This window comes from Corella eumyota, chromosome 1 (genome assembly GCF_963082875.1).
Source record: "Corella eumyota chromosome 1, kaCorEumy4.1, whole genome shotgun sequence".
NCBI classification, from domain to species: Eukaryota; Metazoa; Chordata; class Ascidiacea; order Phlebobranchia; family Corellidae; genus Corella; species Corella eumyota.
Window position 1 is genome coordinate 23,223,819 of NC_137490.1, and position 17,912 is coordinate 23,241,730.

Consider the following 17,912-nt stretch of genomic DNA (forward strand, 5'->3'; position numbering starts at 1 on the left):
TGGGTCGGAGTAACTGTTGTTACTCTATAGTTAGGTCGCACATTCGACCTTCCCACATTGAGGATAAAAATATATACACAAAAAAAAAGAATGTTTATATTATGAGTTACCATAATTTTAATGTTTAACTTTTATTTTTGACAAATTAATAAAAATAATTTTTTTTTAGGTTTGAACATTCTCGTAACCTTATTCATCCACAAAGTTTTTAGAAAGGAAAATTAATTCAAGGTTATAGATTTTACTTTTTTAAATTAATTAAAAAATAGAATTTTGTTAAAATTAGTTTTTTGAAATTAAAACAAAAAATTATTTTATATTTTTTGGGAATTCAACCAAATTCTGATTTAACTTTAACCTTTAAGGCTGGTACAATCTTGACTCCTGAAGGTCAAACTGTGACCTCTGGTGGGGGAGTGTTGACGATAGGTACGATCTTGAAGTCACTAGAGCGCAGCAAAGAGCTCGGTTTAGAGGGGGTAAAGTTTGAGGGAGGATTTTATCGAAGTGATATTGCTGAAAAAGGAATTAAATTTAACAAGTTGGTATTTGTTGTTAAACTGTCTTCAGTGTAAATTTAAAGTGATATTTTAAGAATTATTGTTTTGGCAAAATTCATTTTAATTTAATTGAAAAGAAAATTGAATTTTAAAATTTTTTAACCAGACGAAAAGAATTAACATACGAAGCAAGTGGAGTAAACATTAAGAATGGGGATAAATTTATCGACATAATTGTCTCTCTAGTTAAAACCACCACAAGGGGGGTTCTAGTCCTTGTCTTAAGGGGTTTGGGGACTGTTTTACCTTGAAAAAGTGGGTTATAACAACCCAATGTTGGTGGCTGGGACATGTGGGGTCGAAACAAAATTATTGGTTCATGTTTTTTAAGTTTTTATTTGTTTTCAGTTAATTATGTTTCTTTTTTATAATTCAATCATCAATTTATTTATTAATTAATGAATTTTATTTAGTTCCAGATTTTCCAAGAAATGAACAAACTAGGTTCAATGACATCACAATTATGGCAACAGGCATATCACTATGGTTACCACAACTAAAGGTAATTCAGAATTTTACTTAATTTAAACATAAAACACTTTTCTAGTAATTGTTCACTTAAACATATCTTAGTTAACATGCTGTTGCATTGTCAGATTATTTACTGTCCTGTAATAATGGCCTCATTGTTGCTTAATACTTGCAATATATCAAGAATTTATTAGTCCTATGTTTTTATATTAGTTTGACAATATTATTAAGTACGGCGATTTTATTATAATTTAATTAATCGTTGAACTGTTAACCTTTTTAGGGAAAATTTCCGTTACCCAATTAAAATATAAACTTTTTAAAATGTTATGTTCCACTAAATATAACTTTAATATCACATTTGAGCTAATATTCAATGAAATTAGGTTAACTAAGCTGAACAATAAACCAGGGTTTTAGTTAACCTATTAACTATGCACAGCTCTATATAAACTACTAAATAAACATGAAATAACAAAATACTTTCTTTTTTAGGGGTCAATGTTTCATATTACTGTGTTATGAGGTTGAAGATGTTTATTGAAGGTAACCAGTTTGAGATTAATTATTAAATATTTGTTGCAATATTTTTGGTGTTGGTGTAGTAGTAACACATTTAAATTTAGGTGGTTCCCCTTCAACTTCATCCTTTCTTAGCAACCAGGTCTTTAGATTTGCCTGGCAACCAAGCTCTGGGGTTACCATGACAACGGGAATCTTTAAGTGACAATTTAATTTTTTTATTATTTTTGTTTCTTAAATTGTTTTAGTTTAATTTTGTTTTAAATTCATATTTTTTTGTAAATTGTTTTATTTGTGGATTTTTACTAATAGGAATAAATAATTTTTACATTTTTGTTTTATTTTTGATTCGTTTTTCACGATACACAATAAATTTATTTTCACACAAACACAAAACTTTTAAATTTTAAATTGGTTCATTTCTATGATAAACAACAATATCAATCTCAATCTCTCCGTTATATATTTCATAAACTCTTTTCTTCGCCCCAAATATCAACAATTTCCGACCTCGGTTAACAATTCGTGCATGATTGACTTTACTACAAACTAAATCGAATGTCACAAATAGTTTATCCTCAATTTCCTTCCAGTACGAGATCCGAACTTGGGTCAAGTACGGGATTTCATGAAGTAAATTATCGAGCATTGATGACCTCATAATGTCTTGGAGTAAATCGAAAGGCGTGACGTCGGTGATCATTTGATCATGATAACCCCATTGTCTTGGTCGTGCCTCACTGAGCAAGTAATCACGGAGCTCGCTGACAACTTCATTTTTAAGCGCTGATGTAACAAACACCTCTTTAAAACCCGGCCAACCGGAATGATGTCGTAGCTCGTTTAAAATTTTAAATTCAGTTTTATTTTCGGTGTTTATCTCGTCCGGACTTTTTGTGCGATCAATTTTTGTCATTGTCTCGATCACTTCGCTCTCGAGTGGCGGTAATTGAATCGGGGTTAGGACCCTGGATTTAGGTTTTTGGTGCCCACAAGGTCTCCCGTCCACAACCCCACAGGTTGTTTTCTCTATGATGTTAAACACGTTGCTACGGTGAGATATTTGATCGATTTTATTGAGGACGAGGATCGAGGGAATCTCTCTCTTCCTCAAAAGTTGGAGGAGAACCTCAGGTTGGAGACAACCCCCGCTCACCCTCCGTGAGGATAAATCAGCAACGACTAAGCACAAATCAGAGCGACTCATCGCTTCACCACTTAAACCATAACTCGTGGAGTTTTTATGTCGGCATGACGACCTTCGACTGAATAACCCAGGGTTGTCAAAAAACTCGATCTGAGTGTTTCCCAATGTTAAAATTCCGAGGCAACTTTTAACAGTTGTGTCAATTTTACGTGAAGTGGGCATCACATCGATTCCAATTAAGGAATTAATTAAAGTTGATTTCCCTGCATTTGGCATCCCAATTACAGATACTTTTAAGTTTTTAGGGTTTTGTGGTTGTATTGGAGGTTTAAGGACCATGTTCATGTGGTCGTTTTCATTGAAGGGAATTCTCCTCGTCTCGTGATTCGGAGGCAGCCATTTTGGTTTTTGATGTTTTGTGGTTTTGTTGCAAATTTGGACGTAGAATATTTTGTTTGGTTGGATCAAAGTTTTTAAGGTTATATTAGTGACATTCATGTTAAATATTGTTGAGCTAAATTGAAGAAATGGGTTAATTTTAATCTTTATTAACTTGTTAAACTAATAATTGTTAAAATACGTCATCCAATTGTAATACAAAATATTTTAACAAACACGTGGATTTGTTTACTTTATGATTTCTATGAAGTTTCGCCGAAGTTGTAACATAAGTGTGACATTTTATAATATATTTTTTAAATTACAACATTTTTAGTTTTATAAAAGCATTATGTTTATTAGAAATATATATTTAAATTAAAACAAATTAGTTAGTATTAAATTAGATATTTGTTAAATATTTTGATTAATGACGATTTTTCGGATTTAGCGATCATGTTAAATAGTTCCTTCTACAACTACCGCAATAAAGTTAAACTGGGGTCGTATACTTTCAACGTTTAAATCGAAATGCGATTTTTGTTTTTATTTATTAGTTTAATTTCTTGTTTTGGATATGGATTGAGTTTATATGAAGATCAAATTGGAAAATATGATTGGAAGAAGGAATTTATCGGAAAGGTTTGTTCAAATATTTGTTACTTTAGTTGTAAAATACGGAAGCGAAAAACACGTGTTTTTGACATTTTTATCTATATTTTACAAACTATCCAAACCGATTAAACTGCTGCCTTTTCGAACTGATTTTGTTTAAACCATTCTAATCTGACTAATTTATTAAAAAATATTTTTTTAGTAGAAAGCCACTAAATCTATCGCTTAATTGTAACTTATTTTGTTTTTCTGTTTATTTATTTATCCTCGATGTGGGAAAGTCGACTTCACGACCTAAACACAGAGTAACATCAGTTTCTCCAAACCAGTTTTAAGTTTACCTTGACAGTTTGGGTTATTATAAATTATGATTGTCCAATAATTAAGTTGATGATTAAGTGTTAGCTCAGCAGAAGTTTAAAATGTTTGAAGTGCTTTATGCAAGGGCACTACAGCACAAGAGCGCTGGAAATTAAACCCTGAATCTCATGTTGTGAAGCTAGGTGTTCTGACCACTGCACTACCAGTTATTTTCTTATTTTCCACCATAAGAAAATATTTGCTCAATATTTAAACCTGATTTTAAACTTCCAGGTTTCTGATGTTGATTTTGAGAGTTCGATCTCGGTGGGTAAACACTTATTTGTGTCGACCTCGAGGAATGTTGTCGCTTGTTTGAACGCAAGGAACGGGAATCTTGTTTGGAGGAGGATGCTCGGAGAAGATCAGGGAAAAGTTTGTCCTCAAATTAATATGTTTTCATCATTAAGAAAAACTTTTAAATTATTTCATATCAATTTACAAATTGGTATCACTGTTTTATTAAACTTTAACCTTTAATTTTAAGGTTATGAAAATGTTTCACCATCGAGATGGTTTGGTCACGGTTAACGACAATGGGGTCATGAGGTCATGGAACGGAGGTAATGGCGTCCTCAAGTGGGAGGTTGACCTTGCTGCAAATCAAAATTTTGAGTAAGAGTTTTATAATCACGATTAAATTATTTCTTTTGTATATTTTAGTGTTGGTATAAGTAAATTTTTGGTGTTTAAAATAATACTTTTGTTCTATTGAATTTAACTTAAAGAAAAAATTTCATTTATAGTATATATATATATTTTATTTTCTTTAGAAAAGAATTGATTGTTTATGATGTCATAGTTCTCGAGCAAAGTTACGCGGATGGAAATTTTCTTGTTGTTCTTTCGTCTCTAGCCGTCCACTTGGTGTCGCTACAACAACGAAACCCAAAGGTCACAACTTTCTTGTTTGACCTTGACATTGGAGCAAAGAAAAATAACAAGGTGAAATATTAAGAAAATACGAATTAAAATTTGACGATAAATATATTAAAATTTTTTTTTTTTTAGATTTTTATAAACTCAGCTTCTAATGAAATCTTTCATCTTCGACTCGAGCCTGGAACTCGACTCAATTTGAGTGTTTTTGACAAAAGTTTGGAGTTGACCTCTACTTTGACCTTGGAAACACCATGGTTGGATGATTTTGATATGGTAAAAAAATATATCAAGAAATTAAAAAAAAAATTTGATATCAAATTGTTATTTAATTAATTAACAATTAAACTTATTCTTGCAGACAGCCATCTTAGAAAACAACATTTTTGTTTACAGCCATCCTGATACATCTAAGATATTTGTTCACGACCTCACTAATAATGTTAATCAACAATTTGAAACTAGTGATCTAGAGGTCCAGGGTTCGATTACTGCTGTGTACTCAAATCAAAAGTAAAATGTTGCAAATTTTATCTAGTAACACCTTATGTATATCTTTGCAATACGTGTTTTTTACAGTAATTTTTATTGCAGCGATGAGATTAAATATCGCGGCGAAGATTTTTTAGTTTTCCACGGAGATAATAAAATAAGTCAACTTCATTTTGACCAAGATTTAAAGGTGGATTAATAACAAGACGTGCATAATATTTTTATTTTTTTAGCATATCTTGGTATATATTGAAATCTGTGAAACTTGTAAAATTAATTTTTAATTTTTTTTTGTAGAAATTATGGACAAAAGTTGTGACTAAAAAACCCTTAATTTCAATTAAACAAATGAACGAACAAAACTTTGCGTTTCTTTCGACCGAGCAAAACAATTTGGTCACCATCTCTGCTCTAGATCTTAAAACAGGTTCGTTCTAGTTTTTTATAAAATTTTTTGTTAGAGTTTTTAGATCACTTGAACTTTTGTAAAGTACAAGAGAGAATTAGCTAGGACAGTAGAGTAAGAGAGAGAATTAGCAAGGACTGTAAAGTACAAGAGAGAATCAGCTAGGACTGTAAAGTACAAGAGAGAATTAGCTAGGACCGTAAAGTACAAGAGAGAATTAGCTAGGACTGTAAAGTACAAGAGAGAATTAACTTGGACTGTAAAGTACATGTAAAAATTAGCAAGGAAAGTATAAGTGGTCCAGATTTTTTTGTAAACCCGGTTAATTCTTCCAGGTTTAACTGACGATAGTTTAACGATCTCGTTCAAAATTCCTCAACATTTGGGTGGAATTGAAAATATTTTTATTAACATGTTCCTGAAACGAAATACTCCGATTGGATTCAGGTATTTTAGAAATTAAATTAAAAATTTTACTTTATTTTTTCCATGTTAAATTAATTCTTTTTTTCTCGTTACCTAATTTAATATTTTTTTAACTTGGTAATAAATAGCATTAAACATACTTTTAAATTATTTTTTGATATTTTTTAGAGCATTATTGCTGACTCATGATGACAGTTTAATTTTGCTGACTCATCCAAACCGAGCGGCATGGCAACGGAACGAAGGTCTTGCTTCAGTGAGCAAATCATTCATGCTTGACCTTCCATTGTCTGACGCAAACCTTGAACTCTCTGAGGAAAAGGTCAAGGTCGTTGACATGTTTCTTAAGGTCAGGGTTGTCAGTTTTGTAAAATTTTAAATTTTAAGATTATTTTATTAAGGTTACAAATTAACCGAGCAAAATGGATGATATTCAATTTATAGGCCTTCAAAATAAATAAAAATACTGTTTGTGGTGCATGGGTAAATTATTATGTGGTAATATTAGTTGCAACCAAATTCAACAATTAATGTATCAGCAGCGTGGTGTAGTGGTAAGAACACTTGTTACACCACATGTGGGGTCGTGGGTATAATCCTTAGTGATCTCATGCTGTAGCACCTTTGAGTAAGGCGCTATAAATGGTATGAACTCCTGCTGAGCCAACACTTAATCAGCAATATAAATATCGGGCAATTATAATCTATAATATCCCAAACTACCACAGGCAACTCGAGACTGGGCCGGAGTAACTGATGTTACTCTATGTTTAAGTCGCGCATTCGACTTTCCCACATCAAGGATAAAATTATATACAAAAAAAATAAATAAAAATGTCGATTGTAGGGTGGGCTTTTGCCTGTATTAACTAAAACTGTTTTTTTTGCAAAACTTAAATGTACTAAGTTTACAAATTTAATATTATGCAATCAGCTTAAAAATTATTAGTTATGCAAAGTGTGCCAAATTAACTAATGTTTGTATTTGCAGAGGTTGAAAGCACAAGTAAGTCAACTGAGCAACTTTTTCCGGCAAACTTTAAAGGAGTTTGAGGACGGAACTTTGTTTGAACACAAAACCAGGGATCCACTTATTCAGGTTTGTTCTTGTTTAATATCATCTTGGGGTTGGGCTTGTAAAGCAACTTTATCTGAGTTTATCACTACTTCTACTTAAGTGTGGCCTTTATATTGTTTATCCTCGATGTGGGAAGGTCGACTTTACGACCTAAACATAGTAGTTTGGAATATTAGTAAATATAATTGCCAGTTTTTGCCCAGCAGAAGTTTGTTAGTTTATAGCTTTTAACTGAAGAGGTACAACATGGGAGCAGTAGGGATTTATATTACTTTACAACTACTGTTTTTAAAGTCAATCTGCAAGAGTTAAACAGGCTATGCCTTCAAGGTTAAACAAAATGAGAAAATCAACTTTAGTTAAAGACTTGAACAAAAAAGGATTCCTTGCAAATTTTTTATATTAAAATAATTCAAAAATGCTTTTAGGTGGAAGGATTGACTCGTGACCCTTTTTCGCTTCACAAAATGATTGTTACAGCAACCACTAGTGGAAGCCTTTATGGAATTGACTCACTCACTGGTGACATCGTGTGGAGGTCAGTGTTGCCAAGTTATTTAAAAATGTTTTTCTAAAAGGGTTTCCAATTAATTACATAGTTTTTTAGATATTTTTCCCTTCGTTTAAAAAACAAAAAACTTGAAATTTTTCTTCAACGATCAACAAATCATTTTCCACATCCACCACAAGCTGTCCTACTTGCACTAGACTCTAAGCAGCCCCATGTAGACTCAAAGCAGCCTCCAGTTGTCCTCGCTTTTAATCCCATAACAGGAGTTGTGATCGATCTTTCAGGTTTTTAAATTTTTTTACCTTAAAATTTTATTTTTAAGGCTGTTTTATTGTTGTTAGTTTTGCTGTGTTAAGGCTCGTTTACACCAAACCCATGCCAGGTGAGCTGTGAAAAACTATAAGTTTGTTTTTGTAAAGCGATATAAGCTCTCTTGTTGCTTTGCGTCGTTCGAAAACGCAACTTAACCCAGAAATTTAAAAAAAGGTCGTTTTATATTGGTAATCTATATATGTAAGCGCGACAGGTTGTTAACAGTCGTCTGTGTGCAAAGTGAGTTCCTAAATTTCCTGTTCTATATAAACCAGTCTTTAGGTATAAGAGAGATAATAGTTCAATTGGTTTTTAAAATAGCACAAGTTTATTAACAGTTTTATTTAACTTGGTGTTAACTACAACTACGGGTTAAACTTTTGCAATGTACAAGTTTATCTTTTTTAATTAAATAAAAATTTTAAAGTTTATAAAAAAAATTTGGCTTTTCTAACGTCTTAATAACTTAATTTTTCGTAAATAACTTTAGGCTTTTTTTACTTTTTTTTGGTGTATTTTAAGTTTTTCTCAGTTATTTTTATATAATATTGTTTGGTCTCATTATTTGGCCAATCAGAAGCGCAGTTAAGAGCTATATTTGCTTCATTGAAGTTAGAAACTGCTTCGCTGTATCTTGATTTTCGTACATACCACACACCAAGGTTGTTTAAAAGATGCCCGTAAACTTGATATTTTCGTTTATTCTCGATTACGTTCATTAATCTGAGCCCCTCTGTATATGTTTGAAAGTTGTCGATATCTGCTTCGTCCTCGCAATGCCCGATATCACACAAACATTGACTTAGTTTAACAACTTTTAGTTCCGCGTTTACTCCAGGTAAGTTTTCCACTTTTGATCTAAGTTCATGCATAAGTGGAATCACGTGATGTTGTACAACACTTTTCTTACTTTGAGTTTTCTTTAACATTTCTTTAACTGACTCCTGTATTCCACGAACACACGACCTCATATTCACAACATCTTTGTCTGGGTTGTTAATATTCTCAAATAGGAAAAATGAGATCGAGTTAAATAAAATGGACTTCAGGTATTTCTTCTGGGTACGAAGATTATCAGCTACAGAATCGACTTTTGATGCAGTTAGCTGAGTTTTGTTTCGAATTATTAAAGTTATTTTGTCTCTGATCTGAGCAACGCGATAATACTTTTTGGTTTTTAAACAAGCAACATAGGAAAGTATAAGATTTGAGATGTTTTGTATTTCTGGGTCGTATTCAGAATGCTTCATTGTTGCAGAGAAAATGGCGTCAAAGTTTTTTGTTTTTTGTAGTTTGGCAATTTCCTCTGAAAATTAGTTTGGACAAAATCTTTGTTTTATAATAATTTAAAAGATTTATTTAACTGTTTTTCTAATAAGTTAACAGCAATACTCTTACGTAATTTTTCAATATTAACCTTAATATTCTTAACATGTAAATTACAAGTTTTACTAGAACAACACTGACCTGTAAAATCAATAATTTCTAATAAATCAACTATTTCAAGTACTTCTTTTTCTTAATAAAAATACACAAAAAAAAAGCAAAATTTTTTGGTTATTTGTTTTTGGCAGAGATTGTTAAGTTTATTTAGAATTATTTAGATTCTTGTTGAAAACTTACCTATTTGTTCAGTTTGTGTTGCAGTTGTGCTTGAATCGGTCACATTGCCTGTTTGAGTAACAGTTGTGCTTGAATGCGGTAAAGACGTTGTCGTTATTGCTTCTAGTGGTTGTGAATCGGTCACATTGCCTGTTTGAGTAACAGTTGTGCTTGAATGTGATAATGATGTTGTCGTTATTGCTTCTGATATTTGTGGATTGGTCACATTGTCTGCTCTCACATTGTTAGTAGCTTCCTCATTACTAACATTTTCTTCATTTCTTGAATTCCCCTCTTGTCTTGCATTTTCTTGTGGAACCGTGTTAAGGACTACTTCGTCTTTAAAAATTTAAGAAAAAATATTGATATAAAATAGCTCAAAGATGTTATTTGTAAAAAGTTTGGAATCCCAGTGCTTACCTGCATGTTCTACTTGCATTCCAATCTCTCTGCAAATTAAAACATAAGGTTTTTACTTTTTTTTAAATGCGTTTTTTTTTTTAAATTCGAGTTGTTTTAAACAGAAATTATATTACTTTATTTAACTCTTATATCTATAATTTACCTGTTGTCATGTCGATCAACATTCACTGGATATTAATATTCGGCAAATCCATATTTGACATTGTTGCAAATCTGTGCCTAAACTTAGATGAAAACTTTAATCAGATGATGTATTACGCACTCAAAAGTTGTGTTGTTCAGTGAAAGGCTATGGTGGCATTGCTTTTAACTATTCATATTGAATTTCACAGTTGCTAAGATTGTATTAAATTACAGCGATTGTTTTTACTAGACTACAGAGAGTAACAGTTTCATTGATATTTATGGAAATTAAATTAAATTTTTTAGTTCAAGTATTTCAAGTAACTTTTAAAAATTTAAACATGAGTAGGAAATTATTTCTAATTATTATTTTGTCAACAAAAACTTAATGTTTCATGAAAATTCTTAAAAATTAAATTTACCCAATTTTACTTAAGTTTTAAAAAAGAATATTATTTATAATATTATAAGATTTAACTCAAAATCTTTATTTTCAGCTGATTTCTTAAGTTTGGAAGATGAAATTATTCAAGCTAGTTTGTTTCCAACTTTGGATTCAAATTATCTTCGTCCCTTGATCTTGATGGATGCTCGGGTATTTTTGTCACTTTCTTTATAATATTTATGATTAACTCTGTAGTATAAAAATTGAAAAAAGCTAACACTTGGTATCTGCAAAAATTATCAAAAATCATTTTTTAAAAATGATATTTTAACTAAACTTACTTCAAATTTAAAATATTAGGGGGTTGATAAAAACCATCTCATTGTCAATGAGCTGGCAATATTGATTTTAGTCAAATGTCTAAAAATGGTTTTCTATATTATATTAAAAAACTAAATTTTTTAAATTAAAAATGGTAAAATATTGTAAAAACCTTTTAGTCAAAAATTCATTTGGTTCCGGACACTCCTGAAAGTCGTTCGAGTTTAATTTCCATGAATATGTTTTTATTTGACGGCAACCCTGACAACGGCGTTATAAGGGGATTCACCCTGGGGGGAACTCCCAGCACTGCAAGAATGGTGTGGAATGTAATTATTCCACCAACTCATAAAATTATCAAAATTGAAGGAAAACAAACTCACGAGAAGGTTTCAAATTTTAAATGTTGTTTTTAATTAAATTTTTTAAATAAAATTTACAAAATGTCAAATATATTCTAACTTGATTTATTTAAAAAAATGGTTGTATCCTAAATATAACTTCATAACATAAATTTAATTTTTTTTAAACCTATACACATTGAGTTAATAAATTTTTCAACTTTATTCTCATTAGGTTGACTCAGTTGGGCGCCCTCTAGCGGATCGGAGTGTAATTTACAAATATTTGAACCCGAATATTATCGCAGTAGTGAGTGAATCTCATGAGATTGAGATTGAGAAATCTTCGCTTCTTTTCCACATAATCGATGCAGTAACCGGACAGGTGGGTTCAAGGTTAAAGGGGTCATCAAGTCATTGGGTTTATTTTTTAAACACAGTAAAATTTTTTTGTTAAATTCAACATTATTTTAAATTCTGATATCTTGAAAACTACTTAAGTAATTTAAAAAAAAGGGATCTCTTGTGCAGATTTGAAAAATGCTAATTTAATTAAAAAAAACTTTGTAACCTCACTATTCCTTTAATTTAACTTTCGATTACTCTTTGCTATTGGTTACCAATTGCTATGATGTCATATTGTACAAATTTTTAAAGAATTTGATTTCTTTAATTGGTTTAGTCTTAGCTGGTAAGATGTCAGTATTCCATTTACATTAAACTTAAGGTCTTAAGGTTTATTCTTACTGCTAGCATGTTAAAAAATTGTTTATTAAAATCAAAATTTTGGATTACAAAAATTGTCACGTAAAAATGCCAGTTTTACACATTTACAAGTTTTAGTGGTCTCGATTACTAGCAAATTTAATTCTTTATATTAACCCAATTTTCACCCTTATGTTACCCAGATAATCCACTCCACAACCCACAAGAAAGCTTCGGGTCCCACCCACATCGTTCACTCTGAGAACTGGATTTTGTTTTCCTACTGGAACAAAAAAGCAAGAAGAACGGAGATTACTGTAAGTTTGATATATCTTAATTTTCAATATTTTTAGATGTGATCTTTTAAGTGTTTTGTTATCGTCATATCAGGTAAAACTATTTTAATAGATTTTTTACTTTCTTTAATTCCTAGTGAAAACATAATTTAAAAAACTCAAAACTTAAAGATGTATTAAAACTTTTTTGTTTTAAAGTCGATTGAGTTGTACGAGGGCAAGGATCAAACCAATTCCACATCTTTTTCATCTTTCCAACCACGTAATCAACCTCCTATTGTGATGCAACAATCTTATATTCTTCCTGCAGGTTTGTTGTTATTGTCTTGTCATAAATTCAATTGTATTGCTTTTTGAGGACAAACTTGAAAAATTATTTTATCAGGGATATCGAGTATGGGGGTTTCCCACACAGAAAAGGGTATCACTTCGAGGCAAATCTTGTTTGGGTTAAATAGGGGTGTTGTTTTTGGACTCCCCCGCAAGTTCTTTGACCCCAGAAGACCCCTACATTTGACTGAAAGTAGCAAGTATGTAAAAAGTTTTGTTTATTTTTTAAAGAAACTAAAAACTAAGGAAAATCAAATTTATGACTGATTTGCCATTTCAAAAACAATAAAATATTTTTAGTAACTCCCTTTCTACCCTATCCTCTTTTTGTAAAGTACCCTTCTTTTTCCGAAAAAAAAAATTGACTTAAATTTGTAAAAAAATGTCATTTTTAGAACTTTTTTATTTAGTGAAATGCTAAACAGTAATCTTGCTAATAAATGTAATGTTATTTAATCTGTAGTAAATTTTTTTTTTGATTTCTGTGAGTGCATGTAATTTTTTTAAAATTTTGTAAATTTTAAATTTCGTGAATTTTTTTTACATTTTACAACAGAGAAGAAGGTTTGATTCCCTACATGCCTGAAATTCCAATCCCACCTGAGATGTTTCTCACTTATAACCAAACAATCAACGAGATAAACTTCATTATGACATCACCATCAGCTTTGGAATCGACAAGTTTGGTGTTTGTAGCTGGGTTGGATCTCTTCTTTACGGTAAGTGACTTTTATTTAAATATTGGCTTTTCTTTTTTAAAAATGTGGAAAGGCCAACCTTATGGCTTTAACACAGAGCACAATTTGTTACCCTGACCCAGACTTAAGTTAACTTTGGGATATTATTAATTACAATTGCACGATAATTAATCTACTGATTAGTCATTGGCTCAGCAAAAGGTTTGTAAAGTTTAAAGCGCTTTACTTAAGAGCATTACAGCATATATGCAGTGGAAAATAACCTCAAAACCTCACGTAGTAAAGCCAAGTGTTCTTACCACTACATTCAGTTGCAGGTTCAATTTTTTTAACCCAACCATAACTTAGTATCAAGTTATAATTTTGGATATATGTAACCTTATAACAAAACTCTTAAATTTTATTTTTTTTTAGAGAACCCAGCCTTCTAAAATGTTTGATGTTTTAAAAGAAGATTTTGATCATTTTTTTATCTCAATTGTCTTGGTTGCTATGCTAGTAGCCGCCTTAGTAACCAGGAAAATGTCACAACAAAAACAACTTTATCGCTCATGGAAATGAGTCCAGTTTTAATTCTAGTTAATTTATTTGCAGTAATGCTGTTATGGTTAAGTAAGAAGATCCAATTTATGACCCAAGATATATTTCACAAATTTTTTTTTATTAGTTTAAGTAAAATTTAAGTCCCTATTAAATTAAATGTGCAATGGAATTTTTGTTTCAAAATAAATAAAATGGTACTAATAATTAAAGTTTAATAATTTAATATTCAGTTCTTCAATTAACATTATCGATTATCAGTAATAAATTAATAAAATTTAAATTGGGTTTTGTTAAATTTATTTGTTGTAGTTAGACATAATAGGTTTTTGATATTTTGTTTTTCTATTAATTTGTTGTTGAGACTAAACCCTGGTACATATAAAAAAAACAATTAAAACATTAATTATTAAGAATGTTAATTACTCATTCATCTTACAAGATTTAGTCCAAATGTTTTTTTTGTTGGTTTTGTTTATGTTAAAATAATAGGGAGGTGGTGATGTGTTGGTATTTATGAATTATTGTCTTTGTATTGGCTAGCCAAACGTTTTAAGTTAAAGCGTTAAAATATTCCTTCTCAATTTTTATTATTCCTTTTTACGCGAGGTTGAAATTGTTAAGCTAAATTTTGTATTTGATAACCTCTCACCAGACAGTTACTTAAATTTATATAGAGTTTAAATAGAGTTAAAAAAAAACAACAAGAAATAGTTGTTACGTCACGGTAGGTTACACGTAACTAATTTATTTGTGTCGTTAGTTGTTTTGTATCAGCTGAAGCAAACAAATGTGTTTTGCTAAAGTTAAATGAAAAAGGTCGCACAGTTCCTAAAGAATAATAATTCAGGATTATGGACTAACTGTATATTTTAAATTATAACATATATATTTTAACATAGCCTACTTGGAGGGAAACCACGATAGCCATTTTTTTATTAGTAAAACTTGACAGTTAGTGGCGACCAAAGATTGGCACTAAACCGTTAATGCGTTAATTGTTAATTAATAAGGTTAAATTTTTCGTTAAAATTTAACTTTTAAGTTAACTTTAAAAATCGTTAACGAATCTGTTAACTTACGTTAAATTGTGCTTCCGTTAAATTAAGTCCGTTAATTTAATATTTTCACAAGTTTACCAATGTAATATAAAAGTATATACGTTTTATTTTGCCGTTTATTGGGTTTATTTGTTTCAATTTTAAACGATGTATGCCACTACCATCTGGCTGCTGTTATTCGGGAATTCTTCAAGTTTTGAAAACGTCTTTTAAACTTACGTTCGTGTAGTTAAAATATAAACTAAAATAAAAATGGCCGTTTTTTTTAAAAAGGGGGGTTCGTTTCTCTGTTTGTTTTATTTAAATTTTAACGTTAACAGTTATCGATAACTACCGTTACACTTTGTTTAATTTAACTTATTAACGTTAACGAAGCTAATGTACTATGTAACGAATTATCATTTACCGAAGTTACTTTCTCGGTTAACTGTGCCCACCTATGGTGGCGACCTTATAATCGCATGAGAGCAGTAAAATCGAACCCAGGACCCAGAGGAAATCAAACCCAGGATTCTGACCCTAAAACCACTGGGTTTGGAACCTAACTTTAAAAAGTTTGACATGGCGTATGTATATATACACCTATTTTAATTATTTTGCACCCTGTGACAATAACTTAAATTATTAAAAGGTTAGGACTATAACTTTTTATTAAAAGTTGGTAAAAAAAATCAATTAGGCATTTGCTCACAAACATGTTCTTATTAGTGTCCCTTAATATTTGTATAATGTTATAAGAACAAACAATAAAGATAAAAAATTGAAGAGAAAGTTGGTTTAATATTTACTTATGTAGCTTTGCTCACGTACGCAATCTCGTTAACGTCACTCAGTGATTATACTCTTTCATTAAAACAAATAAAAACGTTGGTAGTTTAAACAAAAGTTGATAATAGTGTTTACCAATAAAACTTGGTATAATTTTGCACACAATATATTAAAGTGTTTTATAAATGAGAAAGTTACCTAAAAATAGTACAGAAATATGTGTAATAGACAAGGTTTATAGGCAATAGGTATGGTTTAGTACAGGGTATTTAAAATCTTTTAAGAAAAAGTAAGTTTGGTAAGTTATGGTAAACTAATTATTTTAAGCAATTAACACTAAACCAATTATTGATTTTTTTTAGTAAAAATTGTTAATTATTATTAATTTAATATATGAGTTTTAATTATATGTATTAAAATTTGACTTAACTAAATTAATATATATACGAACTTTAAATGAATGGAATGATTTGGTCTTCTGGATTGCAAAGCAACTGGAAGAAATTAGATTTTTTATTTATATCAACAAATTTCCCTCTTGCTTAGTTTATTTAATTAAACATTAATTCTTTCAAAAAAAAAAAATATATAAGCTGTAATTGTTATATTCATTAAAATAAAAGGGTGTTTTTTGTTACAATCAGAGTGTAGCGAGATATATTTAAAGATATAAAGGGGGAGAAGGAACATATTTTTTAACTAGATTATATTAGTTTTTGTTTACTGTTTAACTTTTATAAAGACTCGAATTAATAAAAATAAAAATGATCTTTGATGTAAGAAGCTTTGCCCCATTTTAAAGAAAACAGAAGTTTAAGTAATTTCAAAGTTTTATTTTGGAAATGCAACCTTTTTGTTCTAGATCAGGGTGGGCAAAATATGGCCTGTTGGCCCCTCACCTCTCCATCGGATTTAGCCTGGCTATTTTTTTGCATAATATTTGCATAATAATCTGTACTGCATTTATATGATAATAATCTGGACTGCATTTATATGACATCAAAATTGAATAAAATAATTAAAAACGTTACATGAAATTATTATTTAAGTTAAGCATAGGTTTATATTTATAGAAAAGAAAACCTTATTTTTTCATTACAAAACTATAACATAAACCTTTACCAGCTTGTCAATTTATTGCTATTTATTGTTTTATATTTACAAAAATACAGTTAATGTTAGGCGATATTGAGTTTAACCTTCTTATGTTGCGCTACACAATATTTTCTGTTTTTCATGTGGCCCAACGGAAAAATATTTGACCACCCTTGGTCTAAATTATGTTTTTTTACAAAAAGTAAAGATAAAATATTTATAAATTAAATTAATATTAAAAAAAGCATTAAAGCCAGCTTAAAGAATAAAATTTTTTAAATAGATCAACTCCTTGTAATGACAACAAAAAATGTTATTGTAGAACAACTTAAACAAATTTGTGACAAAAATGGAAAAGAAAAATTTCCAAAACAATCTGCAAAACTTTTTCATAAACTTGGTTCAATTTACAAAACTGAAGGTTTACAACAGGCTGACAAAATCAAATTAATTCAAAGTGCAGCTTTACTAAATGCAGCCATTGTTAGAAAACCTGAAAATGTCGAAGAAATTAAACAAGATCTTCGTCAATTTTTCTCTGAATTACTAAAACTTGCAAATGCAGCAAACCAAAAAGCCAATTTAATTATTTACTCTCAAGTGACAAGTAAATATGTTGCAGAAATTAGAAACAAGGTTATTGATATACTTAAAACTATTCCTAAGATTCCGGAAGACATACCTAACGACGAATTCACAAATCTTAAAAGTGAAAAAGTTGAGGCTATAAGCAACCTGCAGAATATAATAAGTGAAGATTATACAAAGATTATGAAACGTCTTGCTGGGTATTGTGAAAAAATATTGGGAAATCCCCCTTGTAAATATGCTTTAGTGGGACTTGGTTCACTTTCACGAAGGGAAATTACTCCTTACTCTGATTTTGAAAACATCATAGTTTTAGATGACACTGTTACAGATTTGTCTAAAATTGATCAAGAAGTTATTAGGAAATTTTTCAGGTGGTTTGCTGTAATTTTTCAAATTATTTTGATTAATCTTGGAGAAACTATTCTTCCTGCTGTCAATATTCCAAGTTTAAATAGCGGAGATTCAACTGACTTTAA

General features: G+C 30.1%; 3 protein-coding genes across 4 annotated transcripts; 1 reads left to right on the forward strand and 2 right to left on the reverse strand.

The window, feature by feature from the left end:
* Positions 1-1,959: 1,959 nt before the first annotated feature.
* On the reverse strand, positions 1,960-3,198 carry LOC145742555 (GTPase Era, mitochondrial-like). The gene has a single exon (XM_082560335.1). It carries the CDS (start codon positions 3,196-3,198, stop codon positions 1,960-1,962), a length of 1,239 nt encoding a protein of 412 aa, XP_082416461.1.
* Positions 3,199-3,583: 385 nt separating this feature from the next.
* On the forward strand, positions 3,584-14,161 carry LOC145763671 (ER membrane protein complex subunit 1-like). The gene is made up of 21 exons (XM_082575173.1): positions 3,584-3,720; positions 4,288-4,428; positions 4,541-4,668; positions 4,827-4,998; positions 5,065-5,208; positions 5,294-5,445; positions 5,527-5,614; positions 5,722-5,851; positions 6,166-6,277; positions 6,425-6,605; positions 7,248-7,355; positions 7,763-7,872; positions 7,942-8,129; positions 10,803-10,900; positions 11,191-11,400; positions 11,588-11,737; positions 12,261-12,374; positions 12,552-12,663; positions 12,739-12,883; positions 13,240-13,402; positions 13,796-14,161. Exons 1-21 carry the CDS (start codon positions 3,610-3,612, stop codon positions 13,940-13,942), a joined length of 2,904 nt encoding a protein of 967 aa, XP_082431299.1. The 5' UTR covers positions 3,584-3,609; the 3' UTR covers positions 13,943-14,161.
* Positions 8,555-10,456, reverse strand: LOC145763673 (uncharacterized). Of its 2 annotated transcripts, XM_082575175.1 has the most exons (5): positions 10,325-10,456; positions 10,180-10,208; positions 9,781-10,098; positions 9,625-9,675; positions 8,555-9,463 (listed from the first exon to the last, which is right to left on the reverse strand). In XM_082575175.1, exons 2-5 carry the CDS (start codon positions 10,196-10,198, stop codon positions 8,655-8,657), a joined length of 1,197 nt encoding a protein of 398 aa, XP_082431301.1. In that variant the 5' UTR covers positions 10,199-10,208; positions 10,325-10,456; the 3' UTR covers positions 8,555-8,654. The 2 variants fall into 2 exon arrangements, with proteins under 2 accessions (XP_082431301.1, XP_082431302.1); XM_082575176.1 differs by lacking the exon at positions 9,625-9,675.
* Positions 14,162-17,912: the final 3,751 nt, after the last annotated feature.

What these genes read in the sequence shown, in the direction of transcription:
- LOC145742555 (XM_082560335.1), bottom strand. Translation starts at nt 3,198, where the DNA reads ATGAATGTCACTAATATAACCTTAAAAACTTTGATCCAACCAAACAAA.
- LOC145763671 (XM_082575173.1), top strand. Translation starts at nt 3,610, where the DNA reads ATGCGATTTTTGTTTTTATTTATTAGTTTAATTTCTTGTTTTGGATAT. An exon ending in GCTGCAAATCAAAATTTTGA is followed by an intron (nt 4,669 to 4,826) that starts GTAAGAGTTTTA and finishes TATTTTCTTTAG; the next exon opens with AAAAGAATTGATTGTTTATG. An exon ending in TGATCTTGATGGATGCTCGG is followed by an intron (nt 10,901 to 11,190) that starts GTATTTTTGTCA and finishes AAAACCTTTTAG; the next exon opens with TCAAAAATTCATTTGGTTCC.
- LOC145763673 (XM_082575175.1), bottom strand. An exon ending in AACACAAACTGAACAAATAG is followed by an intron (nt 9,676 to 9,780) that starts GTAAGTTTTCAA and finishes ATTTTTATTAAG; the next exon opens with AAAAAGAAGTACTTGAAATA. An exon ending in AGAAATTATTGATTTTACAG is followed by an intron (nt 9,464 to 9,624) that starts GTCAGTGTTGTT and finishes ACTAATTTTCAG; the next exon opens with AGGAAATTGCCAAACTACAA.